A 27347-nucleotide genomic window follows, 5' to 3' on the forward strand; every position below is an offset into this window, starting at 1 on the left:
CTGCCTGGCCGGATCTACTTTCCTAGGAGGGCGGAGCGCGGTGTGTGCGAGAGCGCCGGGGGTGTCCGCGCAGGGATAGCTGGTGTGCGTGCAGGAGAACTGGCGCTAACTGCCCTAGATATGGAGGCCCGCGGACTGGACGTGAGAGGCGGGCAGGGGCAGTTGGGGCAGCTGCCCCTACAACACTCAAGAATTGGAACAGGAAAGAGTGTGGGGGTAGGGGACGGGGACTCTTTGTCTGCAGTTGGAATGCGCGGAGGGGCATGGTGGAATGTGTCGCGTCCCGGGACCGGACGATAGGAGGCATGTTCTGCGCTAGCACCGTGACTTTGTTCCCAGCGTGGGGACTGTGGGAGAGATGGAGAGAGACTGGTACAGAAATGGTGAGACAAGGAGAGAGCCATAAAGAGGAAGACAGAGAGAAAGAAGACAAATGCATAAAGAGGTTCAGAGACGTGTGCGTAAAGATAGCCCTGAAAGGCGACGAAGCCCACAGAGAGAAGTGGAAGAAGGAAGAGGTAGCGAAAGAAAGGGAGAGCTGGGGAGCAAAGAGGAGTGTGGACGATGCAGAGACCGAAGGGTGCGCAAAGGAAAGGACAAACTTGTCCAGAGAGAATGAGAGACAAACGTTTAAACTGCAATAAAAAGGCACCACCTTCTGGACCCAAAAGTTTTGTGATGGTGGAGAAATTTTGTGTTTGTAAAAGCAATGAAAAGGAGTCAGGAAAATGGGACTAATCTCTACCTTGAGAGGGAGGGAAAGAGATATAGTGTGTATGCAGAAGCAGTGAAAAGGAGTGAGGAAAAGGTTTGGGACTAATCTCTACCTTAAGGGTAGGACAGTTAGAGGGATAGACAGACACCCCCTGGTGTTGGGAAATGAGATTTTTAGCAAACATTTCAGGTGACTATGGAGATCGAAGGCCTGGTTTTAGGGCTAGCGAACACCTTCTCGCTTTGGTTTTGGTCCACAGAAGACTGGTGATACAGAGTAAGTATTAAGAGGAAGAAAAGAAATGCAGTGTAGAGGAAATTGCAAATGAAAATGATCAGGATGGAAAAGAGGCTGATATTGACTATTTTAGAAGGATCAAGAATAAGTAAAAGAAACCCTGGCTGAAGCAGCCGGGCGCGGTGGCTCACGCCTGTAATCCCACCACTTTGGGAGGCTGAGGCGGGCGGATCACTTGAAGTCAGGAGTTCAGACCAGCCTGGCCAACATGGTGAAGCCCTATCTCTACTAAAAATACAAAAATTAGCCAGGCGTGGTGGCGCACGCCTATAGTCCCAGCGACTCGAGAGGCTGAGGCAGGAGAATCGCTTGAACCCGGGAGACAGACGTTGCAGTGAGCCAAGATCACGGCCACTGCACTCCAGCCTGGGCGACAGAGCAAGACTCCGCCTCAAAAAAATTCTCAAAAATAAATAATAATTTTTTTTTAAAGAAACCCTAGATGAAGCTAAACATACCTAATTAAATACCAGCCGACGGCCGGGAGCGGTGGCTCACGCCTGTAATCCCAGCACTTTGGAAGGCAGAGGCAGGCGGATCACGAGGTCAGGAGTTTGCAACCAGCCTGGCCAGTATGGTGAAACCCCGTCTCTACTAAGAATACAAAAATTAGCCGGTGTGGTGGCGCGCACCTGTAGTCCCAGCTACTTGGGAGGCTGAGGCAGAAGAATCGCTTGAACCCAGGAGGCGGAGGTTGCAGAGAGCCGAGATTGTGCCATTGCACTCCGGCCTCGGCGATAGAGGGAGATTCCGTCTCAAAAAATTTTTTTAAAAACCAGCCAACTAATTTTGCCCAGACTAAAACATCAGGGGCAAGGGGTGGAGGAAGTAGAATGGAGAAGGAAAATGACTCCTTTGTATTTAGATAGTAAATGAGTATGAAAATTATATGCAAACAAGTCATGCATATTATTTTCATCTCAACATTTTGAACACCTTTTATAATCTTAGTGTAGCCTTAGGGAATGTGGAAAGAAACGTGGTTAATATCTTTTGGGAAATTAATTTGTGCCAAACTATTTGGCTTCTTTGTCCTAGTTGCATTGTCTCCCTGACCTCATCTCCCCTGAGAATCAGCCTCTCTGTTTCCCTGGTCAAGGCCACGGCTTTTCTCTGATCCTGAGGAGAGTTTCCTACCAGACTGGAAGCAGGGAGGACTGAAAGCACTAGGAACAGAGGGGAGCTATCGGATTGCATCTAGAACCTGCTGTGAGCAACATCTTCAGAATTAACCATAATGTGTTCCCTCCTTTCCTGTGTCCAGATGAGAAAGGAGAACCTTGATTCTTCCTTCCAATTACATCCAGAATATCCACACAACTACTAATATTTGGAAGCTTTGATCCTTTGGGGTGAGGATGCGAGAGGAAGTCTTATGAAACGTTGAGAGGCCATTAAAGGAGGCCCATGCAAGAGTTGGTGGTAACAATGGGCACAATTGGGATGAACAGCCTGTGTTTTCAAGGGATAACTGGAAACAGAGGTGAGTGAAGGGGAAGAAGTAGAAGACGTATATGCTAATAGGACATGCTCCAATAGTGCTCATGACCTCAGGTGGCCTCTCCACAGTCTGAACTGGAGCTGGGATCTCCAAAGGCCCTCTTCATCCCCAAGACTTTAATTATAATCTGTATACACAGGTGACTCCCTAATCCATATTTCCAGCCCAGTCTTTCTTGGACTTAAAAACTCAACTAACTACTAGCATCTCCAATGGCTGTCTCAGAAGCACCCAATATCCTAAACTGATCTCATCTTCTCTGCCTCATGAAACTGGCTCCTCTAACATTCTCTGAGTAAATGGCACAATACTGTTCGCTGCGTAAACTAGAAATCTGAGCATCAACCCTATGTCCTCCTTCTCCCTTAACCTCAAATCCAACCAAGTCCTATCAGTCACCAAGTTCTATTAATTCTGCTTCCTAAACGTCTTCCAAATCTGTCCTCCCCTCATCACCACTATATATGTCAAGTCACCATCTTTCCTCTCCTAAACCAATGCAAAAGTCTCCTGGGCAAGGCTTGCTCCCTGCAATCCATCTTATACCCTGAGGTTAAGTGATTTTTTTCAGTACAGAAGCTTTACGACTTACAATGGAGTTATGTCTGAATAAACCCATCCATTATAAATTGAAAATATTGTAAGGCAGAGTGCTTCTTCAACTTAACCATATTTTCACCTTAAAATGGGTTTATCTGATATAACTGCATCATAAGGTGAGGAGCATACTGAATCATTTTGCACCATCGTAAAGTTGAAAAATCCTAAGTCGAACCATTGTGAGTTGGGGACTGCCTGTAGGCAAAACCTGTCGTTTTATTTCCCTGCTAAAACAAACTTTCAATGATTTCTCACTGCCCTTGGGCTGAAGTCTGTACTCTGTATTATGAGGTCTGCCTCACTCTCCAGCCTCTCTTCTACTATTATCCCTTCCCCAAAACAGTCTGCAGTAGAACTGGACCTTGTCTGTACTCTCTGTTGCCCCTGGACTGTTGTACCCGCAGTTCCCTGTTTGGAACACTCTCTTAGCCTCCCCTTTCCTTCTCCTGGTTAACTCTTCCCCATTTTAGACATTACACCCTCTCAGAAGAAGCCTTTCCAGACTGCAAGAGTAGGTTAGCTACCCCTGCTGTATATTGCCATAGTGCACTACACTCCACCATGGTCACCCTTATCACAGTTCATTTCATTGCCTACTCCACTGCCTGGCTTCCTGTCTAAACTAAAAAAATTTCTGAACAGCATCCAGCCTTATCAACAATGTATCCATAGCACAGTACCTGACACCTAGTAAAGCGATCAATGTTTGTCATAAGACTGAATAAATGTAAAGCCATTTTTGCTTTTCAATCCATCCAAAATGCATACCCCTTCCTCAAAATACAGCTTGGCTGACAGGACCAAGAAACAGCTACAAAGCTGTGTATTTTGCTTGGTCACATAGTGAGAGAGAGGCTGCCGGTGAGACATGGGAACTCTTTAAGCCTTAATTTCCTCATCTGTAAGATAGAAATAGTAAAACTTTCCTCATGTAATTCAATAAACAATAGCTATTATATCAGGATCCCAATTCCCCAATAGTGATAGAACTTGTGTTCCGTTGGTCAGAAGACTCAAGCTCATGACTGAAACCACCCACCGGGTGGCGGTATTAACCTGCACTGGTCATGTTCGGTTTCCACTGCAGAGCAAGACAAGTGGTCACAGGGAAGCAAAAGGTACAACCTGGGCTGCTTCCTCAGAGCTTTGGGTGGAACGGGGCAGGGGCAGAAACAACTCAGAGACGGGGCATATGTCAAGAAGGCCTCATGTTTCTTGGACCCATCCTCCTCCTTTTCTCATCCCAGGCTTCTCCGAGACACTGTTTATGCTGAGGAATAAGCATATTCTGGCTTGCTGTTCACAGTGGAGGGAGTTTCTCCCCTTCTAGATAAGTTTTTATCCCACCAGTGTTCTGCTTCCCCAGTAGAGACTGTGTTAAGAAAAGAGGCAAATTTGCTTTCTCAGACTGCACAGAGCATCTTATTATTTTGTGAAGCCCCATGGCCACCTATTTCTGAGACATGGGGCGTGGCGGAAGCCAGAGTTATTCTTGGTTGTAGATTTTATTCATCCTTTTCCACCTTGATTTCAATGAATGAGTTCAAGTCAGGACAGCAGGTTTTGTGGGGTTGGTCAAAAGATGGGGAGCCAGGTGCATTCTCATCCCCTCCCTCATCTTCCTCTTCTTGGAAATTAGGATTGTAAAGTTCTGGTGGAAGGAGCTGGGCTTCAGCAGAAGGCAGTCTGTCTGAGGGAGGCCCATACACACGGTTGGCTTTGGTGCCATGCTTAGAGTTAGCATCCAGATGGTAGCAGAGCTCTGTGAGGCGCTGGGCCCGGAAACGGGGAGGGCGGGCCACCCACACACCTGGCTCGTTAAGACTGTCCTCTTCATCTGACATCAGCTCCTCTGTCACATCATTCCACAGACGTTGGTCCTCAGGTCCAAAATGCCTCATGATACTGGATCGGTTGGCAAAAAGCTAAGGCAGGAACCCAGGAGATAGATTAGGAAGGTAAACATTCTATGGATTAGATTTGGGGAAAAGGTTTGGTGGGGAAGGCTGTGTAAAATCTGTGCCTAAGTGAACCCAGTCCCCAAGTCAGATCTTAGCATTGGCTCACTGTTCTCTATCTTCCTACATTCCTGGCTCTCAACCCTATTCTCAGATGCCATGTCCTCTGGCCCTTCCCACTTAGGAAAGGGTTTAGAGTTTAATATCTTGAAAGAAAGGCCTAGAAACCTACCCGATATCGGCGACTTCGAAGTTTCTTCTCCTCTTTTTCCTTCAGGCCTTTAAAGGGGTTCAGGGAGTTGCGGTACTCACGCCTCTTAGTAAGGAAGTAGGCCACACAGGCTCCTGGCGGGGAGGGAAGGAAGGGAGCAAGAAGGAGGGTCCTCTAGAGTAGTGGTCCTCAGCCCGTTTTTCTGCCCTAACACTATTGAATGGGAGGTTGGGGATCACTACTTAGATGAGGGCTTTTTTTTTTTTTTTTTTGAGATGTAGTTTCACTCTTGTTGCCCAGGCTGGAGTGCAATGGCACAATCTCAGCTCACCACAACCTCCGCCTCCTGGGTTCAAGCGATTCTCCTGCCTCAGCCTCCCGAGTAGCTGGGGTTACAGGCATGTGCCACCACACCCGGCTCTTTTTAGTAGAGATGGGGTTTCTCCATGTTGGTCAGGCTGGTCTCGAACTCCTGACCTCAGGTGATCCGCCTGCCTTGGCCTCCCAAAGAGCTGGGATTACAGGCGTGAGCAACCGCGCCTGGCCTAGATGCTGGGCTTTCTTGGCATAGGCATTAGCATCTATTCACTCCTCTTTGGTTAGGTTTCTTTTTATTTATTTATTTTATTATGATTTTGTTACGAGACAGGGTCTAGCTCTGTAACCCAGGCTTGAGGGCAGTGGCATGGTCATGCATGCTCACTGCAGCCTCAAACTCCTGGGCTTAAGTGATCGTCCAGCCTCAGCCTCCCGAGCAGCTGGGACTACAGGTGCACATCGCCATGGCCGGCTAATTGGTTTAGCTTTCTTTGCCCACCTCCATCTCCAACACTAACTCCTCCCAAATATCTCCCACTGGAAAAAGACAACTCCAATTGCTTCTGTGTCTCCCGGCTCCCTCCACCAAATAAAACTTACCCCTTGTTGGGCGTGGTGGCTCACACCTGTAATCCCAACGTTCTGGGAGGCCTCCTGCTGAGGCAGGAGGATTGCTTGAGCCCAGGAGTTTGAGACCAGCCTGGGCAACATAGTGAGACTCAGTCTCTATTTTAAAAAAAATTTAAAAACAACAACAATCTACCCCTATTGCCACTCTGATGGAAGATTACAAGTATTTTTTTCTTTTTTTTTGAAACAAGGTTTGCCCACAGTGGAGTTCAGTGGCACAATCTCGGCTCACTGCAACCTCCACCTCACAGCCTCAAGCAATCCTCCCGCCTCAGCCTCCCAAGTAGCCGGTACCACGTCATGCATGCCACCCTGCCCAGTTAATTTTTGTTATTTTTGTTTGTTTTTGGTAAAGATGGGGTTTCGCCATGTTGCCCATGCTAGTCTTGAACTCCTGGGCTGAAATAATCCTCCTGCCTTGGCCTCCCAAAGTGCTAGGATTACAGGGATGAATCACGTTACCTGGCTCTACAAGTACTTTTTCAGCAGAAGCTTTCATAATACTTCAGGGTTAGCTACAAATAACAAAAGAGAGCAAGGAAAGAGAAAGCCTGGGAAATAATATTTAGGGACCAAGGGGCAGGCCTGGCTTCTGAACATAACACCTCCTCATAACACCTTAGATTCCTCCTCCTCATAACACCTTAGATTCAAGACTTGCATAAACAGAATGCATGATGGTGTTCTAGCCCTTCCCTTCTCTCATTTTCGTTTCAGACTGAGAGGGAAATAAACAGGCAATTTGAGATAATTCTATGAATATATTGAAGGTAAGAAGAGCCAAAAAATGTTTCAAATCCACTATTTTCAAAACCTCCTAATCATCTCTATTATTCCTCTTCTCCTCTGACCAAGAAAGAGGAGTGGGAGGAGAGGGGGAGAAAGGATGGCATAGGAGTTAAACCAGTTTTTCTCACCTTTTAGCTCCTTATCAGTGTAATTGTGGGGACTGGTCACCAGCTCTTGCTTGAGCTTTTCCAGAAGAAACTTCACTACTGAAATATTCCAAGAGGACTTGATGCTGCCACAAAGAGAAGAGAATGAATAAAGTTGTCGGCTTTGTAAGAGCCAGACAAACAGAGATACCCAGCACTGATCAACTTTGTGGCAAATCCCTCCATGGCCTAAGAAGTTATGGTGAGATCAAAGTCTTAGTCTCATTGCTGTATTGGAGCATCCCCCTCTACTTCCCTGTCCTTAGCAAAGTACCTTCTAATTCTTTTTCCTCAAGGGGACCATACCTTTCAGACCCATTGAATCTCTTGTCATTGGTGATGTGGTTATGCACATTGTGGACCAGTTTCTAGGAAAAAAAAAGAAAACACAATCAAGCCAAGAGTGGATATTATGAAAACTCTCCTCTGGTCCCTAGGGTAAAAAGGTATTGTCCCTAAGGCACTCTCTGCCTGAATCCTTTCTAAGCCAAGAGCCTATCCAAGTTACTATTTCTAGTGTGGTCTTCCCTGACTTTTCATTTCATGTGTGTCAGGATTCCAGGATCATCCCTGGCCTTACTTCTGCTCCTGAGTAGTGTGATCACTAGAGCAGAGGGTCTCAAACATTTCCATGAACATACCCCTGATAGCAACGAGAAAGCAAGTATACACCAGGAGTACTGCGAGTGAATATTTCTTTTTCACTTTTCTTTCTTTTTTTTTGAGATGGAGTCTTGCTGTGTCGCCCAGGCTAGAGTGCAGTGGTGCGATCTTGGCTCACTGCAACCACCGCCTCCCGGGTTCAAGTGATTCTCCCGCCTCAGCCTCTCGAGTAGCTGGGATTACGGACACCTGCCATCATGCCTGGCTAATTTTTGTATTTTTGTAGAGACAGAGTTTCACCGTGTTGGCCAGGCTGGTCTTAACTCCTGATCTCAGGTGATCTGCCCGCCTTGACCTTCCAAAGTGGTGGGATTACAGGCATGAGCCACCACGCCCAGTCAAGTGAACATTTCTTGAAGTCCCCTACTCTTGCACTTTTTTTTCTTTCCCTTTTCTTTTCTTTTTTTTTTTTTTTTGAGACGGAGTCTCATTCTGTCGCCCAGGCTGGAGTGCAGTGGCACGATCTTGGCTCACTGCAAGCTCCGCCTCTCTGGTTCATGCCATTCTCCTCCCTCAGCCTCCTGAGTAGCTGGGACTATAGGCGCCCACCACCATGCCCAGCTAATTTTTTGTATTTTTAGTAGAGATGGGGTTTCACCGTGTTAGCCAGGATGGTCACGATCTCCTGACCTCGTGATCTGCCCGCCTCGGCCTCCCAAAGTGCTGGGATTACAAGCACAAGCCACTGTGCCCGGCCCCTACTCTTGCACATTTAAATTTTTTCTTCAAAATGTATTTGTATTTCTTTTCTTTTTTTTTCTTTCTGAGAGAGAGTTTCACTCTGTCATCCAGGCTGGAGTGCACTCGTTAAAAAGTTTTGCCGGCCGGGCGCGGTGGCTCATGCCTGTAATCCCAGTACTTTGGGAGGCCAAGGCAGGTGGCGCCATCTCAGCTCACTGCAACCGCCGCCTCCTGGGTTCAAGCGATTATCCTGCCTCAGCCTCCTGAGTACCTGGGATTACAGGTGCCTAGCACCACGCCCAGCTAATTTTTGTATTTTTAGTAGAGACGGGATTTCACCATGTTGGTCAGGCTGGTCTCGAACTCCTAACGTTGTGATCCACCCACCTCAGCCTCCCACGTGTGCTGGGATTACAGGTGTGAGCCACCACAGCCGGCCTGTTTAATATAAAAATGTCTTCTGGAATTTTTTTTTCTTTTTGAGACAGAGTCTCACTCTGTTGCCAGGCTGGAGTGCAATGGCGTGATCTCGGCTCAGTGCAACCTCCACCTCCCGGGTTCAAGCGATTCTCCTGCCTCAGCCTCACAAGTAGCTGGGACTACAGGCGCACCACCACCACATCCAGCTAATTTTTGTATTTTTAGTGGAGATGGGGTTTCACCATGTTGGCCAGGATGGTCTTGATCTCTTGACCTCGTGAACCACCTGCCTCGGCCTCCCAAAGTGCTGGGATTACAGGCATAAGCCACCATGACTGGCCATCTTCTGAAATGTGCTAGTAAAATTGATGACCCAGGAAAAAGCGCTGGGTTTGTCTGTGGCTTTATATATTCCCTCGTGTGTTACCACAAATCTCAGGAGTATATACACCATGGTCTGAAAAACAGAAATCTAAAATAACAGAAACATGAATCGGAAAGGACCGTGGAGGTTATATTACCCAATCTCCCTTTCACATCATTAAACAGGCTGTCTTTCCACTTTGTTTACACCCATCTAATGATGAGTTCTCCATTCTGAGTCAGCTTATTCTATTGTTGAACACTTCCACTCGTTAAAAAGTTTTGCCGGCTGGGCGTGGTGGCTCATGCCTGTAATCCCAGTACTTTGGGAGGCCAAGGCGGGTGGATCACCTGAGGTCAGGAGTTCGAGACCAGCCTGACCAACATGGTGAAACCCCATCTCTATTGAAAATACAAAAATTAGCCTGGCGTGGTGGCGTGCGACTGTAGTCCCAGCTACTGGGGAGGCTGAGACAGGAGAATTGCTTGAACCCAGGAGGCGGAGGTTGCAGTGAGCTGAGATCGTGTCACTGCACTCCAGCCTGGGCAATAGAGTGAGACTCTGTTTCAAAAAAAAAAAAGAAAGAAAAAGTTTTGCCTTAGATGCTTCAAAATCTGTTCCCAGTTTTGCCCATAATAGCACCTAAAATATTTATTTATTTATTTATTTTTTGAGATGGAGTCTCACTCTGTAGCCCAGGCTGGGGTGCAGTGGCGTGATCTCGGCTCACTGCAACCTCTGCTTCCAGGGTCCTGGTTCAAGCAATTCTCCCGGCTCAGCCTCCCTAGTAGCTGGGACTACAGGAATGCACCACCATGCCCAGCTAATTTTTGTATTTTTAGTAGAGATGGGGTTTCACCGTGTTGGCCAGGCTGGTCTTGAACTCCTGACCTCGTGATTCACCCACCTCAGCCTCCCAAAGTGCTGGGATTACAGGCATGAGCCACCACACCCGGCTTTATTTATTTATTTAGAAACAGAGTCTTGCTCTGTCACCCAGGCTAGAGTGCAGTGGTGTGATCTCAGCTCACTGCAACCTCCGCCTCCCGGGTTCAAGTGATTCTCCTACCTCAGCCTCTCAAGTGGCTAGGATTACAGGCGCACGCCACCACGCCCAGCTAATTTTTGTATTTTTAGTAGAGACATGGTTTCACCATGTTGGCCAGGCTAGTCTCAAACTCCTGACCTCGGGTGCTCTGCCCGCCTTGGCCTCCCAGAGTGCTGGGATTACAGGCGTGAGCCACTGCACCCGGCCCTAATGCAGGGTTTTACATTTCCTTCAATTAAGTTTAGTTGTGTTGTTTCTGATTGTATTTTCATCCCAAGCTCCCTCAGTCAGTGGAAGTTACCCAGTCCCAAACTGACAGATTAATATCCTGATCCAAGGACTTTTCAGCTCCATGTTCAGAAATCCCCAATTTATCCTTCTACCTCTATGGCCGATTCACTGTACCAACTTAGGAAAGTATTGTCACCTCTTCATGGCTAGGGTCTCCACTCTGTAAAAAGGACCATTATTATACTAGCTGCATATTCAACATAGTTATTTTACCTCTTAGTAGTCCACACTTAAGGAATCACAAAGGAATGGGTGAATGTTTCAGAAAGTATTTGGGAGAGTTTCAAAAAAAACAAAAAAAGGAGAAAGAAAAAAGGGAGTTACAAAGCTTCCCACTCAAGTGGCTTGGAAGAGATCAGCTGATAAAAATCAAAACAGGCTTGACATGGAAAGGGAAAATACTCTAGACAATAAATGTGAGGACTGGAAAGGCTGTTGGCTCACCTACCTCCTGAAGAAGCTAAAAATATTTCCCCAAGGAGTGGCTGGGATCTGCAGCATTCCAAGGAATTAAGAATTCTGGTTTGATCCTTTTGGTTCACAGGATCCCTAGCAGCCATCCTCAAGAGCCTCAGCAGATTGGAGAGATGCCTCTTTGATTCTGTCCCAGAGCTAAAGATTGGAACAACTGTCCCTCCCCCTCTAAACCCACAGTCTGCCACAAGAACATTTTAAACCTTCCTCCATGATGGGCAGCAAAACTCCCTGACTGGTCCTCCAGATCCTTCTCAAGCACAGAATAGAGAGAGCATGATGGTGAGTGAGCATACTGTCCTTCCTGCAGGTCTTCAGTTCCACCACACTCTCCTAAGGGAAGGAAGAAGCCAGGCCTCAACGCTGTACCTCTCTCTGGAGGCAGCAGGCACAAGTGGAATGGAAGTGATGGAAAATCCTGCTTTTATGCAAATTGTAACTATAAACTCATTATAGTCAATATGAACATTGTATGGCCAAAGAATATCTCCAGCCAGGCACGGTGGCTCACGCCTGTAATCCCAACACTTTGGGAGGCCGAGGTGGGTGAATTGCCTGATCTCAGGAGTTCAAAACCAGCGTGGCCAACATGGCGAAACCCCATCTCTACTAAAATACAAAAATTAGCCAGGCGTGCTGGTGCAAGTCTGTAATCCCAACTACTCGGGAGGCTGAGGCAGGAGAATCGCTTGAACCTGGGAGGCTTGCAGTGAGCTGAAATCATGCCACTGCACTCCAGCCTGGGTGACAGAGCGAGACTAAAAACAATATCCCCATGGTTGTCAGAAAAAAGCTTTTGTGAGACCAGCCTGGGCAACTAAAATACAAAAATACAAAAAATAAGCCAGGCGTGGTGGTGCGTGCCTGTAATCCCAGCTACTCGGGAGGCTGAGGTGGGAGATCACTTGAGCCTGGGAAGTCGAAGCTGCAGTGAGCCATGATCACACCACTGCACTCCAGCCTGGGCAATGGGAGTGAGACCCTGTCTCAAGAAAGAAAAAAAAAAAAGAAGAAGTTTTTGGGTACAGAGTTGATCCCAAAGACTGTGGTCACTTTAAAGAAAGTTTCTCAACCTCTTCACTATTGGCATTTTGAGCTGGATAATTCTTTGTTATGGGGGCTGTCGTGTGCACTGTAGGATGTTTAGCGGAACACCCACTAGATATCAGTAGCATTCTCCTTCCCCTGCCCCCAGCCACCCACCAGTTGTAATAATCACAAATGTCTCCAGATGTTTCCAAATGTCCCCTGAGGGTAAAATCACCCCAGGTTGAGAACTACTGCCCTAGAACTTCTCTAGGTTTGGTCAGCTGCCAGGATGGGGGCTCCCAGCTCAGCAGGATGTGCTTTGGGCTCCCAGCCACGCCAAGAAGCATTCAGGCAGACCTGGTTCAGGCCAGTCCCTTCCTGGCTAAGAGCTCTTGGAATGACTGGAATCTCCAAACCTCTATAACTGAGCTGAAGGTTTAGTGACTCTCTGCATCTCTAAAGCTTGAGACTACCTCAAGACAGCTTCACTTGCTTTTCCACCCAAGGTGCCCTTTGCCACTTACTCTGCACACTAGCTTAATTTGCAGGCAATTTCCAGAGTTACTCTTTGGTGACCAATCTGCTCAATCCCTTAAAGATCTTCTCATCAGGATTATTAGAACACTAGGAAGGCCGGGCATGGTGGCTCACGCCTGTAATCCCAGTACTTTGGGAGGCCGAGGCGGGTGGATAACCTGAGCTCAGGAGTTCGAGACCAGCCTGACCAACATGGCAAAACCTGGTCTCTACTGAAAATTCAAAAATTAGCTGGGGGTGGTGGCACATGCCTGTAATCCCAGCTACTCAGGAGGCTGAGGCAGGAGAATCGCTTGAACCTGGGAGGTGGAGGTTGCAGTGAGCTGAGATCATGCCATTGCACTGCAGCCTGGGTGACAGAGTGAGACTCTGCCTCAAAAAAAAAAAAAAAAAGAACACCAGGAGATGTGATATAAAGGAAGATATCACATTATCTGGAAAAGCCTAAAAGCTTGATGTTTAACAGGGGACTTCCTATCCCTAGTGTTACAGAATAACCTCTCTCCTTATCCCTCCCACTCTGGTAGGATTCAGTATAGCATTCATTCAATATGGGAGGCCTAAAATCAACCCACCCATCACTCTTCACTTATCTCTCCAGACTGAAGAAAAATTTATAGAAATTGAGCTCACTCACAGAGAGTACCAGATCCCGCTTGCGCCTGGAGTTCTTCTGCCCACTTCCTCTGGTCCTGCATGGGGAAACGGTCAGCCCTAGAGAATGTCTCAGCTCCCCAGTGCTCCCAGGGCCTGACTCTTCCAAGGCACTGTCCAGCGCAGCAGCGGCATTGAGCATGTCCTCAGGGCGGGGTGGTGGCAGCTTGGTTCCATTTTCTGGTCCTGTCTCTGAGGTTGCTCGCTGGATTGCCAGTTGTGTGGCTGGTGAGAGTTGCTTGGCATAAGCAGGGACCAGAACTCGCTGTACTGCACCCTCAGAGGCCACGTAATCATCCACCAGCTAAGAACATAAAAAATAATAGCCTATTAGCCAGCCAGGCTTAGGGGAACCTGGTTAACCATCATTCTTTGGCTAAGAATAGTGAACAGAAAGTGGAAAGAAGGGGGACTCTAGCACAGTCTTTAATGGTCAATGGCTTGTTTCTCTGGGACTCCTATGTGTGTACAGGGCCTTTCATGTTGGGTTGTACCATAGGGCTGCTCACAAGGAGAAAGCATGTTTCTGACACTGTTTGTGAATAGTCATTTATGGATAGCTCTTGGATATAAGAAATGTAGCTAGATAAGTGTTTTGTCTGAAAGGACTGGGTGAAGAAGTGATGACAAGAAAGAAACCAAGCAAGAGAAGGAGTAAGAAAATAAAACAGTAACAGCAATAAAGAGGAGACATAAAAGAAAAATGAGCAAAGGAGGAAGATATAAAGTCAGAAATCCCTAGAGACTGGCAGCTACAGCTCCCCTCACCTATCCTCCATTCCCAGAGTCAGTCCGTGCCCTCACCTTGATCCTGCCCTGGCCACATTCGACTGTCACAGCCCCTGACATCTACCTGACTGCCTGTGCCCTCACTCAAGGACATACAGAGCCGGGAAAGGAAGGAGGGAGCAAGGGAGAAAGGGAGGAAGAAAGGAGGGGGGATTTCTGCAGTAAAGAAAACAAAACACTGAAAGTGGGGAAACACACACACACACACACACACAGAGAGAGAGAAAGAAGCGGGGGAGGAGGCTGAGATTTATAGACCTGTGAGCTGCTTTCTGTGCTGTGAAATCTAATTCCTTCCTGTCGGCTTGGAAGCCTTTCCTGCCTCAAAGAACCCACAGCTCAGGGCAATGCCTAGCCTGGTACCCTCCTGCCTCCCACCTTCCAGGTCCTCCCTTGAGCTGGAACCACTGAGAGTCCTGACCAGCCACAGACTGGGGTGAGCAGCAGTGGCCATTACCCATATGGCTGTGCCTTCAGGAGAGCAATGACCAGTTTCTGTGTTACACTGGAGGGGGAGAGAGGGGTTTATATATTCATTTCTCAGATCCAGCAGATGGGCTGGGAGTTTCATCCCTCCCATCTACTCCATGTGTTCTGCTCCTTTACTCTTTACTGGGTGTCTATGTCTTGTCGTGGGGGGAGGAGAAAAACAGAGGACAGACGGAGAATAAGGCGGAGAGCTGACAGAACTCCAACCGTCTCTCAAGTGGCACCACATCTGTTATTTTCCTATCTCTAAGATCTCTATAGTTGCTCCATCTCCTTTTCATACTTCCATGTGTGACATTCTGCAGTTCTTACTCTACTCAGCCAGGATTTTCCTGCTCATATGGCCCTTAAGCAGTAAAGAAACTGAAATAGCACAATGTACATCTATGTCTTTTCCTGCTCACAAAATATGCTTGCTTGCTTCCTTCTTTTCTTCCCTCTTTCTCCCTATATGTTATTCTCTTACCGTTAACACTCAGTTGGCCATTTCTTTTTCTCATTTCCCATTTTATTTCCTTTCCTCTACCTCCCTCTCGCCTTACCTCATAGTCTCTCTCCCATGGTGTAGATTCTCTTTCCACATAGACTCACCTTTCTTCTGTGCTCCCTTTTTTCACTTTTTTTCCTCTCTCAGCCCTTCGTTTCTACTTGTCTCTTTCCCTCCCTATACCTGTCTTCTATTATCTTTATCTTTGTCCTCTCACTTTTTCCTCCTCTCTCCACCTCTGCCTCTCTCCCCTGTACATTCCCATCTCTCTTTGTACTGAATTCCTCTTGGCAAGCAGAGGGCCTGCGATAAAATATGAATGAGCCGTCTGTGCACGGCAGGCATCCTCGCCAGGAGAGGCAGAGTCCATGGAGCAGCCGAGACAGCTGTGGAGGAGAAGGTGCCACGCGGAGCTATTGAGAGAGAGGGAAGGGCACCCCGTCACTACACACAGCAAAAAATGACCTTCTGCCAAAGAAGCTGATGGTTCAGGAAGAAAATAGGAGAGCTGACTATCCCTGAAGGAAAAGGAAACGTGGTACTGTTTTGCTTTATCACAAATACAAACAAAAGGTTTAAAGATGGAAAGAAAAGAACAGAAAGGAAAAAGAGTGAAAAGCCAGGAAAAGCACCTAGGAGCAACAGCTCTCTGCTGCCATACTCACGGGATTGAGCAGGGGGGCCCCCTCGCTGGCAGCCAGCGTGCACCCCGGGAGCCGCATGTCCCTCTGAGTTGCTGGGAAGCCCAAAGGCCCAGGCCCCACTGAGGCTGCTCCCAGCTGCCGCAGCTCCTCAATCACCACCTGCACACCACTGCCCACGCTGTCACACTCCTCTTCCACGGCAGACAGAGCCTTAAAGGCTTCCCCGGGACTTTCCTTGAGAGGCCCAGGCTCCTCAGGTGGGGAACTATGTGCCCGGCTTTCCCCATCTTCATCAGGGATGGACACTTTCCCTTGCCTCAGGTCACCCACTTCCTCCTGGAGACGTTTTAACAACTCATTGTTGGCCCTGGCAAGACCCAGAGCAGCTTCAGCCAAACCCACTGCCTTATCCACCCGCTGGTAGATAATATGCAGGAGCTGCTCTGAGCTCTGAACAGCCAGGCCATGTCCAGTCACTGTGATGGGGGTGCTGGGAGGAGGATTTCCACCCTGGGAGCCTGTGTTGCCTCCATTAGTCTCACTCTTACAGGCGCAGCAGCAGCATCTGGCCTCGCTGCCACTGGGAGGGGAGAAGAGAATGGTGGCACTGAAGGACATGGTGGATGGGGCAGTAACAACCACGCTTACACTGCTGGGCCGCTCCAACAGGTAGGAAGCATCGACTTCTCTGGACTCACTTTCCTTTCTCAATGAGGATGGTCAGAGGAGCCCAGGCCCCAGGCTGTAGGGTCTGTGAAAGAAGAGTAGACAAGCCACGAAGAAGCACACAGTCCATGGCGGCCTCTCCTCGGCCTGCAGAAGGGAGACAGGTGCCTTCTATTTGCAGATCCTGTGCTCTCCTAGCACATCACAAATCAAGGCCTTCCTGATGAACGGTTTCAGAGGGTAGCGAGCATTTCTTCTGCCCCCCAGCACGGAACCCCTGACTAGTGCAAGCTAAGGAACAGGGAAGGGATTCAGAAGGACCTTCCGGCATCTGGAAAGATTAGAAGACTAAGGAAGAAAATGTAGATCTGTCTCCTCCTCCTCACCATCTTTACTGTAATAACGGTACTGCATTTCATTGCTTTGACATTGTTCCTTAAGGTGTTCAGAGCACTTCACATAAGTTACCTCATCTACTCAACAGCGCTAGGAAACACATATTACTCCAGGTCCAGAGAAGAGACATGCGGAGAAGTTATATGTGTTTTTCAAGGTCAGAGGAATAACAGCAGAATCCAGTTATTGCTACTTTCAATGTAGTGTTGTATTTTTTTTTTTACCTGATACCACTTTTTGTTGACATTAACAATCATGACAATCATGATTTTACCCTCTCTGTAATTTTCATACAAATGCATTCAGAGTAAAACTCCTAAATAAGGAATACATCCATCACTGCAGCCCTCAGCATGTCACCAGCTTCTCACTGTTATATCATTAATGCTTTGGGGATGAGGGCAGGGAAATGAAATGAAAAGATCAGGGAATTGAGCTGGGGTAACCCAGGGCTGCACAGCCCCCTTTCCCACATAGTCGTGTACCTGGGCCATGAGCCTCTGTAATGAAAACTAGCTGTCCTGAATCTTCCAGCCAGGAGCCCAGAGAAATCACCCGTGGGGCCCCTTATCTTCATTTCTCATGCTCCTTAAGGGTGGATCCAAATTTCAACAGGAATGTTTGAACAGCTATGCTGTCACTTTGCCTGCATGACCAGCCCCCATTAAAGGAGAAATCAGAATGTCAGTGATAAACCAAACTGCCTTTCTTTTAAATTACTGTAGTTAAGCAACTAAACTACTCCAGGAGAGAAAAAAAGGGGTAAAGAAGTTGATTTGTACCACTGAGAACACTCCCAGGAACTTAATAAATATTGTAATTTTCTAAATAATACTTGATGATGATAGAAAAAAAATCCTTCTGATGCTCCATGTCAAAACTTTAAGTATGTTTACAGTTTCCCTGAGAGATGCATTTCTCTCTTACCCTGTAAATTAAAACATCACAATTAAAAGGAGAGGAGGGGCCGGGCATTGTGGCTCACGCTTGTAATCCCAGCACTGTGGAAGGCTGAGGTGGGCCGATCACCTGAGGTCAGGAGTTCGAGACCAGCCTGACTAACATGGTGAAACCCTGTCTCTACTAAAAATACAAAAATTAACTGGGTGTAGTGGCGGGCATCTGTAATCCCAGCTACTCGGGAGGCTGAGGCAGGAGAATCACTTGAACCCGGGAGGCAGAGGTTGCAGTGAGCCGAGATCGTGCCACTGCACTCCAGCCTGGTGACAGGGCGAGACTCCACCTCAACAACAACAAAAAAAAGAGTAGGAGGTTAAGAGAATTTTCTATATTTGAGGGTTTTCTTTTCTTTTTGAATAGGCAATCTCATTTCAGAAACAGGCAATATCAGTGCCTCTGAGGTACTAAAACATAAATCTGACAATGCATTTTAATTACATGTGGTTATTAAAGAATAGTCTTTAATTTGCTCTTTCCACCCTTTATATCGAAGAAATGGCTTTTTCTGTGCCAGATACTTACTTCTCGCAAAAACTTAACTCAAATACATTTACAGCTTCCTTGTCATTATAGTCACTGGGAGGCACAGCTAAACCTGAAACTAAAGGTTAAACCAAATTAAAACTAAAGGTTAAAGGAAAGCACTAAGCAAGTCTATGTCAATTTATAGATGAATCACTTATGTATTCTTTTCCTTCCTAAATAAGGGCCTACACTGCTCCTGCAGAGTTTTTTCTTTTTAATTCTTTCTTTAACCTACATCATGCAGGGAGTTTGCTCTTAAACATTGATGCTGTGGGCAAAAGAATGTTTTGGTGATAATAAATAATAGTATTCAAATGCTTGCCAGCTGGGTTCAGTATGTGTAAAATCAGTAATTAAGATGCATCAGGTTGGGACACTGGCTGAGTTGTCTAACTCCTTTCTGGTACCAAACTCTCTTGCCTCACACACTCTTTCTTGCAAGAGGCTTTTACCCCTACCAGTGTTGAGCCTGCCTCAAGCTCTTCCCCTCTCTTTTATTTTTATTTATCATTTTTTTGAGACGGAGTCTCGCTCTGTTGCCCAGGCCAGAGTGCAATGGCAAGATCTCGGCTCACTGCAAGCTCTGCCTCCCGGGTTCAAGTGATTCTCCTGCCTCAGCCTACCAAGTAGCTGGGATTACAGACGCGCGCCACCACATATGGCTAATTTTTATATTTTTAGTAGAGATAGGGTTTCGCCATGTTGGTCAGGCTGGTCTTGAACTCCTGACCTCAGGTGATCCACCCGCCTCAGCCTCCCAAAGTGTTGGGATTACAAGTGTCAGCCACTGCGACCAGCTCCCTCTTCTTTAAATAGTCTTTCCTTGGTCGTCTTTCCAAAACAGCACTGTACTGCAGGTTAAAAAAAAAAAAAAAAAGGGTGGCCGGGTGTGGTAGCTCACGCCTGTAATCCCAATACTTTCGGAGGCTGAGGTGCGTGGCTAACTTGAGGTTAGGAGTTCTAGACCAGCCTGACCAACATGGTGAAACCCTATCTCTACTAAAAATACAAAAATTTGCCAGCCATGGTGATACGTGTCTGTAATCCCAGCTACTCAGGAGGTTGAGGGAGAAGAATTGCTTGAACTCAGGAGTCAGAGGTTGCAGTGAGCCGAGATCACACCACTGCACTCCAGGCTGAGTGACGGAACGAGACTCCATCTCAAAAAAAATTTTTAAAAAAATGAGGTTCTCCTCTGGCTGCACCATTTATGAGCTGTGTGAACATTAGTAAATTATTTCACTTTTCTGAGACCAAGTTTTTTCATCACTATCTACTTTGAGTGGTTTTTGTGAAGATTATACATAATATATGTAAGGCACCTATAGAGTGCTGGCACATGGTCAGTGCTCCACTAGTAACGGCTGGATGATATTATGGTTATTCCTGTAACATTTTGTGTTCCCACCCTGGACACCCATCCTGATTCCTTAATCTTTTTTTTTTTTTTTTTTTTAAGAGGCGGGGTCTTGCTATGTTGCCCAGGTTGGTCTTCAACTCTTGGTCTCAAGCCATCCTCCCGCCTCAGCCTCCTGAGTAGCTGGGATCACAGGTGTGAGCCACCACCTTGATTCCTGATTCCCTAATTTTGAGTAAAATGCAATGGCTTGAAATAGAATTTGGGGAAATTTGTCCCCAAATTTAATATTGAATTTCTAACAAACAACACATTCCTCAAGTCTATGAGGATGCATTTATAGGTACAAAAACTTCTATGACGCAAATTAGAAAGGTAATTGAGTATTTGGAATTTACTTGCTATCATGAGCTGGTCTCAGACTAAGGATAATATTTTATGCTAGTTTTTAATGCTAAATGTATTTTCCTATTGTGAGTTCAATTTGTTCCTCAATTTCTCTTCTGTTTTTCTACTTTGTATGTTACCATACTATGTCCATTTTAAAACATCACATTCAGGGCAACAAATAGGTGTTTTCTTGAATTAACCTGCCTGTAAAAACTTGGTACAGTGTGGTCTAGCACAGTAGGCATTCAAATAATTCTTTTTTGGTTTCCATGGATACTATTGCTGACTTAATTTCCCAGCCTCTTGCTATAGTCTCTCACCTAAACTCTAAGATATGGAAAGATATTGGGATCAGCAGGTAATAAACGAGTATTTCACGTTATATTTACTAACCAGGTAACTACTTAAGTGCTGGATAAATGACTCAAAACAAAACATTAATTTCATTAGCTGCATATACCCCCATTAAAGACGGTGAGCTGGGCCAGGCACATGGCTCACGCCTATAATCCCAGCACTTTGGGAGGCTGAGGCGGGCGGGTCACCTGAGGTCAGTTCAAGACCAGCCTGGCCAATATGGAGAAACGCTGTCTCTACTAAAGATACAAAAAAAAAAAAAAAAAAAGTAGCCGCGCATGGTGGCGCGTGCCTGTAATCCCAGCTACTCAGGAGGCTGAGGCAGGAGAATGGCTTGAACCCAGGAGGCGGAGGTTGCAGTGAGCTGAGATCACACCATTGCACACCAGCCTGGGAGACAGGGCGAGACTCTGGCTCAAAAAAAAAAGGTGAGCTGGTGAGTGGGAGGAGGTATTTTTAGGTTCATATATTCATATATATATATATATATATATATATATATATATAATTTATTTATTTTGAGACAGAGTCTCGCTCTGTCGCCCAGGCTAGAGTGTGGAGGTGCGATCTTGGCTCACTGCAACCTCCACCTCCCAGGTTCAAGCAATTCTCCTACCTTAGCCTCCAGAGTAGCTGGGACTACAGTCATGTGCCACCACTCCCGGGTAATTTTTGTATTTTTAGTAGAGATGGGGTTTCACCACATTGGCCAGGCTGCTCTTGAACTCCTGACCTTGTGATCCGCCCTCCTCGGCCTCCCAAAGTGCTGAGATTACAGGCGTGAGCCATCGTGCCTGGCCAAAATATATATATATATATATATATATATTTGATACGGAGTTTAACTCTGTCACCCAGGCTGGAGTGCAGTGGCACGATTTCGGCTCACTGCAACTTCCACCTCCCAGGTTCAAGCGATTCTTCTGCCTCAGCCTCCCGAATAGCTGAGATTACAGGCATGCGCCACCACACCTGACTAATGAATCCTGACCTCAAGTGATCTGCCCGCCTTGGCCTCCCAAAGTGTTGAGATTACAGGTGTAAGCCACTGTGCCCAGGCTCAAAAGTTTTTATATGTAAGGCCATGTTAAAGGATGATTCACCAAAATGGACTGCACGCTACTCAAATGAAGGGAAGACAAAGTCTCTACCTACAAGGCACTTAAAGTGTATTTCAGATGGGAATGTCTAAAGAACATGGAATGTTCTTAACATGGACTATCTAAAAAACAAAGTGAGGCCAGGCGCAGTGGCTCACACCTATAATCTCAGCACTTTGGGAGGCTGAGGCAGGCAGATCACCTGAGGTCAGGAGTTCGAGACCAGCCTGACCAACATGGAGAAACCCTGTCTCTACTAAAAATACAAAATTAGCTGGGTGTGGTGGCACATGCCTGTAATCCCAGCTACTCGGGAGGCTGAGGCAGGAGAATCACTTGAACCTGGGAGGTGGAGGTTGCAATGAGCCGAGATCGCACCACTGCACTCCAGCCTAGGCAACAAGAGTGAAACTCCGTCTCAAAAATAAATAAACAAATAAATAACAAAGTGAAATACACACAAGTCCTAATAATATGGTATAGACTGATAAATTTCTGAGGCGTTAGTTCAAAATAATGGCAACATTAACAAAATGAAATCATACTGAGAAAGAGTTCTTACAGAAGAAAAGCTTCCAGTTGAGCCTTGAGCAGTGTATACGATGAACTAATAGGGTAGTAAGACATTCTAGAGGAAAAAAAAAAAATACAGGACTTAACAGGGTGCATGTCAGAGGTCAGAGCAAAGGCGCTTATATAGTAAGGTAAGGAGAATTGACAGAGGTATAGAGATGGGGTATAGAGATAATTGGTTAAAGACAACTGCAAGATTATAAGCCTAAGAGTAACAGGATGGTACCACCACCACCACCAGAATGACAGAAATGAGGCAGTTGAGAGGAAATACCATGGCCGGGCATGGTGGCTCACGCCTGTAATCCCAGCACTTTGGGAGGAGAGGAGGATCGCTTGAGCCCAGGAGTTTGAGACCAACCTGGGCAGCATAGCGAGACCCAGTCTCTAAAAAATAAATAAATAAAAAGAGGAGACACCAGTATATTAGAGAAGAAGTGTATTTATTTAACATTTTAAATTTCAACTGATGGCAACATGTTTAAGTAGAAAGTCCTGAAAACAACTGACTAGGTCTAAAAAACAGAAAAAGATCTTCAATCTTGGGATGCGTTGCCAACACGACAGTAGATGTCACACTTAGGTTTGCAAAAAATATATGCATTTGGGGTTCATTTCAGTATTGGTCTAATTTAAATACATGTGAAATGAGCCTTAAAAATGTACTTTCCAGTACTTTTGGTATTTTTCATAAATATTTAGATAAAAAAGAAAGAAAATTCATCTCCTTTAGACAGACAGTTCAGGGTGAGACTGTCCATAATTTTAACTATCCCTTTCCTCCCAAGTCACATTTTTGTTAGGACTAAATATATCATACTCTTGGCAGTTCCCTTGCTTGCTTTCTCCCCATTCTGAGTTTGAATTTTCTGCATGACTGAGTTCACCTCCAAACTATGAAAAATAAAAGTTTTCTCACTATTTAATAGATGTGTATGATATGGTATCACTCAGATGATATATGTTTTTATAATGGGTGCTTGACTCATTCAGGGTCATGCTAGCAATAGACTTCCTTAAATGTGATTACTGAAAGCATGGCAATTCATATCATAATCTTCATTTTAAGAAATAAATAAGGAAAACGGCCACTTAAAGCTCCTGCTGTGTTGGTCAGTCCTACTCCTCCACTTCAAGGTGCAAAATGGCTCACCTGTCAAAAGGTTCTCTCAAAACCTATTTTTATCAGAAATGAGCTCCTTATCACACAAGAGCAGCTAAGTAAATACCACAAAATACTATTTTCCCACATTTTAAAAGAGTGACTCGACTAATGGTCTGCAAAAAATCCAAGACCTTATTTTTAGGGGTAAAAAAGAGAGCTGTAGACCCAGAAGGCCGAATGCGGTCTTTAAAGGATTTCATGTAATCTGAAAATTCCACGTATATTTCTATAGCAGGATGAGAATTTTTAACCCAGTATAGCACAGTCCTTTTTATTTACATTTGCTAAGATTACATTGAAAATATTAATTAATTAACTAAGATTAATTAAAAATATTAATTACAAAATTAATATTTCCGATTTCAGGTTTGCCTAATGTAAAGGACCCACTGCATTTATGGAGAAACTGAAAAATGAAAAAGTAGCTCCTAGAACTCGTGCCAGCGAGAACTTGGTAAATGTTAGTTGATTAAATATTAGTCAAGGATGACAAGGTGGACCCCAGGGACTGCAGAACCGTTTCCGATGGGTCAGTGTGATTCAGCTACTGGAAGCGCGATCGCAGCGACGCAGGAGGCAGAGATCTGCGACTGCTCAAGAGGCCTCAGGGGACAGGGTGACTCGCCACTGTGCCCAACCATACAGTGCGCTCTGGGAGTCCCGGGTAAAGGGGGTCATTCCCGCGAGGGATGCGGAGAGCAGAGCGGCCGGAGGAGCGGCTAGGGATCTCGCCGGGTCACCGGGGAGGGTAGACTACGTAGCCCCGAGAGCTTTGAGAACTTGGGCTAAAGGCGGCGCTCGCCTTGAGAAATGACGCGGAGGTGCAGCTTAGCAACCCTACGGCTGCTCTACCGCGTGTGCCTGGCGCCACCGCACTGGCTGACTCAGCTAGGCGGAGGCGGAGGCGGGCGCGCGGAAGACAGAAGAATCCGCGGCGCCTGCCCGTGTACCCGGCCAGCGCGCGCACGCGGGGAGACACCGCCCCGCTTGCCTTCTGGCTCCCGGTGATTGGCGGTTAGACGATGGTTGGGGAGCAGGGTCACGGACACTATTGGCTGCAAACAACAGTCACTCAAAAAGTCAGGTAGGGGAGGGGCCTCCTCAGGGAGAGACAAGACTGTGAGGCTTTTTCAAGGCCGTCAGACGCCATCTTTAGCTTGTTTTTGTTTACTTGCTTTTGTTCTCTGCTGCTCACAAACCTGTGTGTACACGATTATAAGCACAGTGGCCACAAATCGGCGTCACACGTTGGGTGGTTGCCGACTTTTAGTTACTGCTGGCCTCGGTTACATTTCTTTCACGTGTCACCTGCAAATTAGCAGCTCCTCATAGTTCAAAGAAGTTTCCAATACTAGGGGCCCCGAGGATTCCCAGGCAAAATCAACAGAGTTTAGTTTTGCTTTGCTTTGGAAGGCCAAGCCAACGATATATATGTGCGAGGAATTCTCTCCTTTCTTAGGAAGAAAAAGCAAGAACAGTGGATGTGACCCTACGTTCCTGGATATAGAAATCAAATAGCCTAGGAAATCAGGGACACGGGCTCTGCACCGTTCAGGGAGAGCTCTCCCTATTTTTTGAGAAGCTAAAAAGTAAGGTAAAAAGTATATGTGATGACCTGTAGTGATGTGGAAAAAAGCTGAAAAGGGTAAAACTCCATTAAAAATTCCCGTAACTGGCCGGGCGCGGTGGCTCACGCCTGTAATCCCAGCACTTTGAGAGGCAGAGGCGGGCGGATCACCTAAGGTCAGGAGTTGGAGACCAGCCTGACCAACATGGTGAAACCCCGTCTCTACTAAAAATACAAAAATCAGCCAGGCATGGTGGCACATGCCTGTAATCTCAGCTACTCGGGAGGCCGAGGCAGGACAATCGCTTGAACCCAGGAGGCGAAGGTTGCAGTGAGCCAAGATCACTCCAGCCTGGGCAACAAGAGTGAAACTCCGTTTCAAAAAAAAAAAAAAAAAAACTACCCTCACTGTTGTGATCACAAAGATCACTAGAATGTGACTAGATTTCAAAGAAATGCAGGTCTGAACTTGTGGAATAATCCACAGTCGAGCCAGTATTTATTAAGCACTGGTCTGACTTGAATTGTTAGAGAATAAAAATACACACTCAGCACAACAAGTAGAAAGCCCAAACAGGGCCACTTTTGTTATAAATTTGTACAAGTAACTTTATTGCAGTTGGTATTTAGGAGTCAAATACTGCTTGAAATAGAGTAGAATGCTAGCTGTGTAATAGAAATGCATTATTATACAGAGGTTTTGTTGTAATGAAATTTAAATTCTGCAGTAGATCTTTTTTTTTGTCTCCTGGTTGTCATGCATTTGTGACATTCCAGTTTCTCCCTCAGCACCTCATATACCTCCTATGCTTTCACTCCAATCTGCGAATACAAATTTGGATACAGATATTTTCCATACGACTTCTAATGAAGAGATAGTGATTCTGTAACAGAATGAAGTGAAAATAGGGCTCCTATAACAGGAGGTTCTGCTCTGCGAGCCTGTTTTTCTCTAATTCATATACTTTTTTCTGTGACTCTTAGAAATGAGAAGCTTTCCATTCTAAAAATGCAATATGATAACCAAAAGGCATTTCTTATCCCTTCTATTATTTGCCTTTGCATCCTCTTGGCTCCCTATCACCATCACCATGAACAGTTTTTGAGAATTACACTTGACTGGATTTTTTTCCTGATACTTTGCCAGCTGTGGAGCTTTTCGAATATTCCAACCAATAAACGACCATTTTGTCAAAAAGCCAAGAAAGAACTTCCCTTCTGAACACACCAACCAAACCACACATAAAGGCCAAAATATACACAGCTGTACATTTAAGAACGTGAGACAATAAAAAGCAAAACCACTTAGGCAAAACAGTCACTGAAGGCTTTGAACCACAGATTCAATAAATTGCCTACTCCAATTTGCCACATGGACTATATACTCCTTGGCAATTATTTAATTATTCATTATTCTGATCCTTTAGGAGCAGAAAAATATAGTAAATGCACATAGAAAGTGCCTAAGTATGCTAAGCATAGGATTTCTTCTAAGCTCTGCTTTGCACACAGAATATTTTGATCACATTTGGGAAGACAACAGAAAAAAATTCACATCCTAGGGGATACTTTGCACACATAAAACCAGATATATTTATCACTTTTGAAAATAAAATCTGATATGGCACAAATACACACATATTGTACATATACACAAATAACCCCAAGTTATAACTTTACAAATTTGTTTCAAGAAACACACATACACACACACACACACAAATGTTCTAATGAAAATGTGTGTGAAAGACACACTGTAATAAGGTCTTTCCCCCTTCCCTAGGGAAATGAATGTCTCCATTATAATATCCCAATATTAACCTATTGGCCTTGGACAAGTGCCACATCCCAGCCACTTGGTTTTGGTTCTGGGGGTGGGTGTGTAAAAAGCACGCAAACGGCTTTATGAGGGAGCCTCAAGTCTCTCTCTGCTTCCTTCGATGTTGCCTGTGGCAGAAATTTACATTATCCCTTCAGCCCGCTTAAAAAAATCTGTACTTCCCAAGCGGCTAAATTTTTAAAGTCCCTCAACCACAAAAATCTACCAGTTCTTAAAATGTGATTTAAAAAAAAGAAAAAAAAACTATAAATTTGGCTGGAAACGGTTGTACACGGCCATCCTGCTTCTCAACTTCTTGGTATATTTAAAACCTTGACCAGGAAAAAGAAAGAGGAAGAGAGACAGAAAAAGAAATGGGGGAAAGAGCAAATTCCCCTTAGCAACAGTTTCCTCACCCCAACACTGCTACAGATCTCTATTTTTTAAAAATTTGAAAACACACACAAGATTAAGGAGGAAAAAAAATGGAAAAAGGATACCCGAAGGTCGTATGGCTCTTTGTATTCGTGTGTGTGCAAAAAGGAGGACTCGCGGAGCCGGAGCCGGCAAGCCCCGCCCCTCCCCGGACGCCCTCCCGGATTGGCCGTCCGCGGCCGCGGGGCGCCCCGCCCGCAAGCACACGCGCCGCGCCCGAGGTGCCAACCCTGGAGTGGGGGGGCCCCTGAGGGCCGCCGGAACCCTGACCCCCAACCTCGCGTGGACCTTGGCAGACCCCT

At 46.0% G+C, this 27347-nt stretch overlaps 2 protein-coding genes and 1 long non-coding RNA gene across 5 annotated transcripts in view; 2 read left to right on the forward strand and 1 right to left on the reverse strand.

The window, feature by feature from the left end:
* The first annotated feature begins 44 nt into the window (after nucleotides 1-44).
* On the forward strand, nucleotides 45-13000 carry LOC134760064 (uncharacterized). Its single transcript, XR_010136939.1, has 4 exons — nucleotides 45-991; nucleotides 2277-2495; nucleotides 7155-7367; nucleotides 11177-13000. It is a non-coding gene; the product is annotated as an uncharacterized LOC134760064 (long non-coding RNA).
* Nucleotides 3307-27195, reverse strand: C15H14orf93 (chromosome 15 C14orf93 homolog). Of its 3 annotated transcripts, NM_001131427.1 has the most exon segments (8): nucleotides 3307-5038; nucleotides 5304-5416; nucleotides 7148-7251; nucleotides 7472-7533; nucleotides 13310-13630; nucleotides 15757-16184; nucleotides 16651-16682; nucleotides 27111-27143. In NM_001131427.1, coding segments are annotated over 6 exon segments (1077 nt in total). In that variant the 5' UTR covers nucleotides 15814-16184; nucleotides 16651-16682; nucleotides 27111-27143; the 3' UTR covers nucleotides 3307-4618.
* PSMB11 (proteasome subunit beta 11) overlaps nucleotides 24092-27347 on the forward strand; it is a 36079-nt gene continuing 32823 nt past the window's right edge. The window contains exon 1 of the mRNA XM_024231592.3: nucleotides 24092-24308. The gene's annotated coding sequence lies outside the window, so the exon portion shown is untranslated. The remainder of the gene's footprint in view (nucleotides 24309-27347) is intronic.

Source organism: Pongo abelii, chromosome 15 (assembly GCF_028885655.2).
Source record: "Pongo abelii isolate AG06213 chromosome 15, NHGRI_mPonAbe1-v2.0_pri, whole genome shotgun sequence".
In the NCBI taxonomy this organism is placed as follows: Eukaryota; Metazoa; Chordata; class Mammalia; order Primates; family Hominidae; genus Pongo; species Pongo abelii.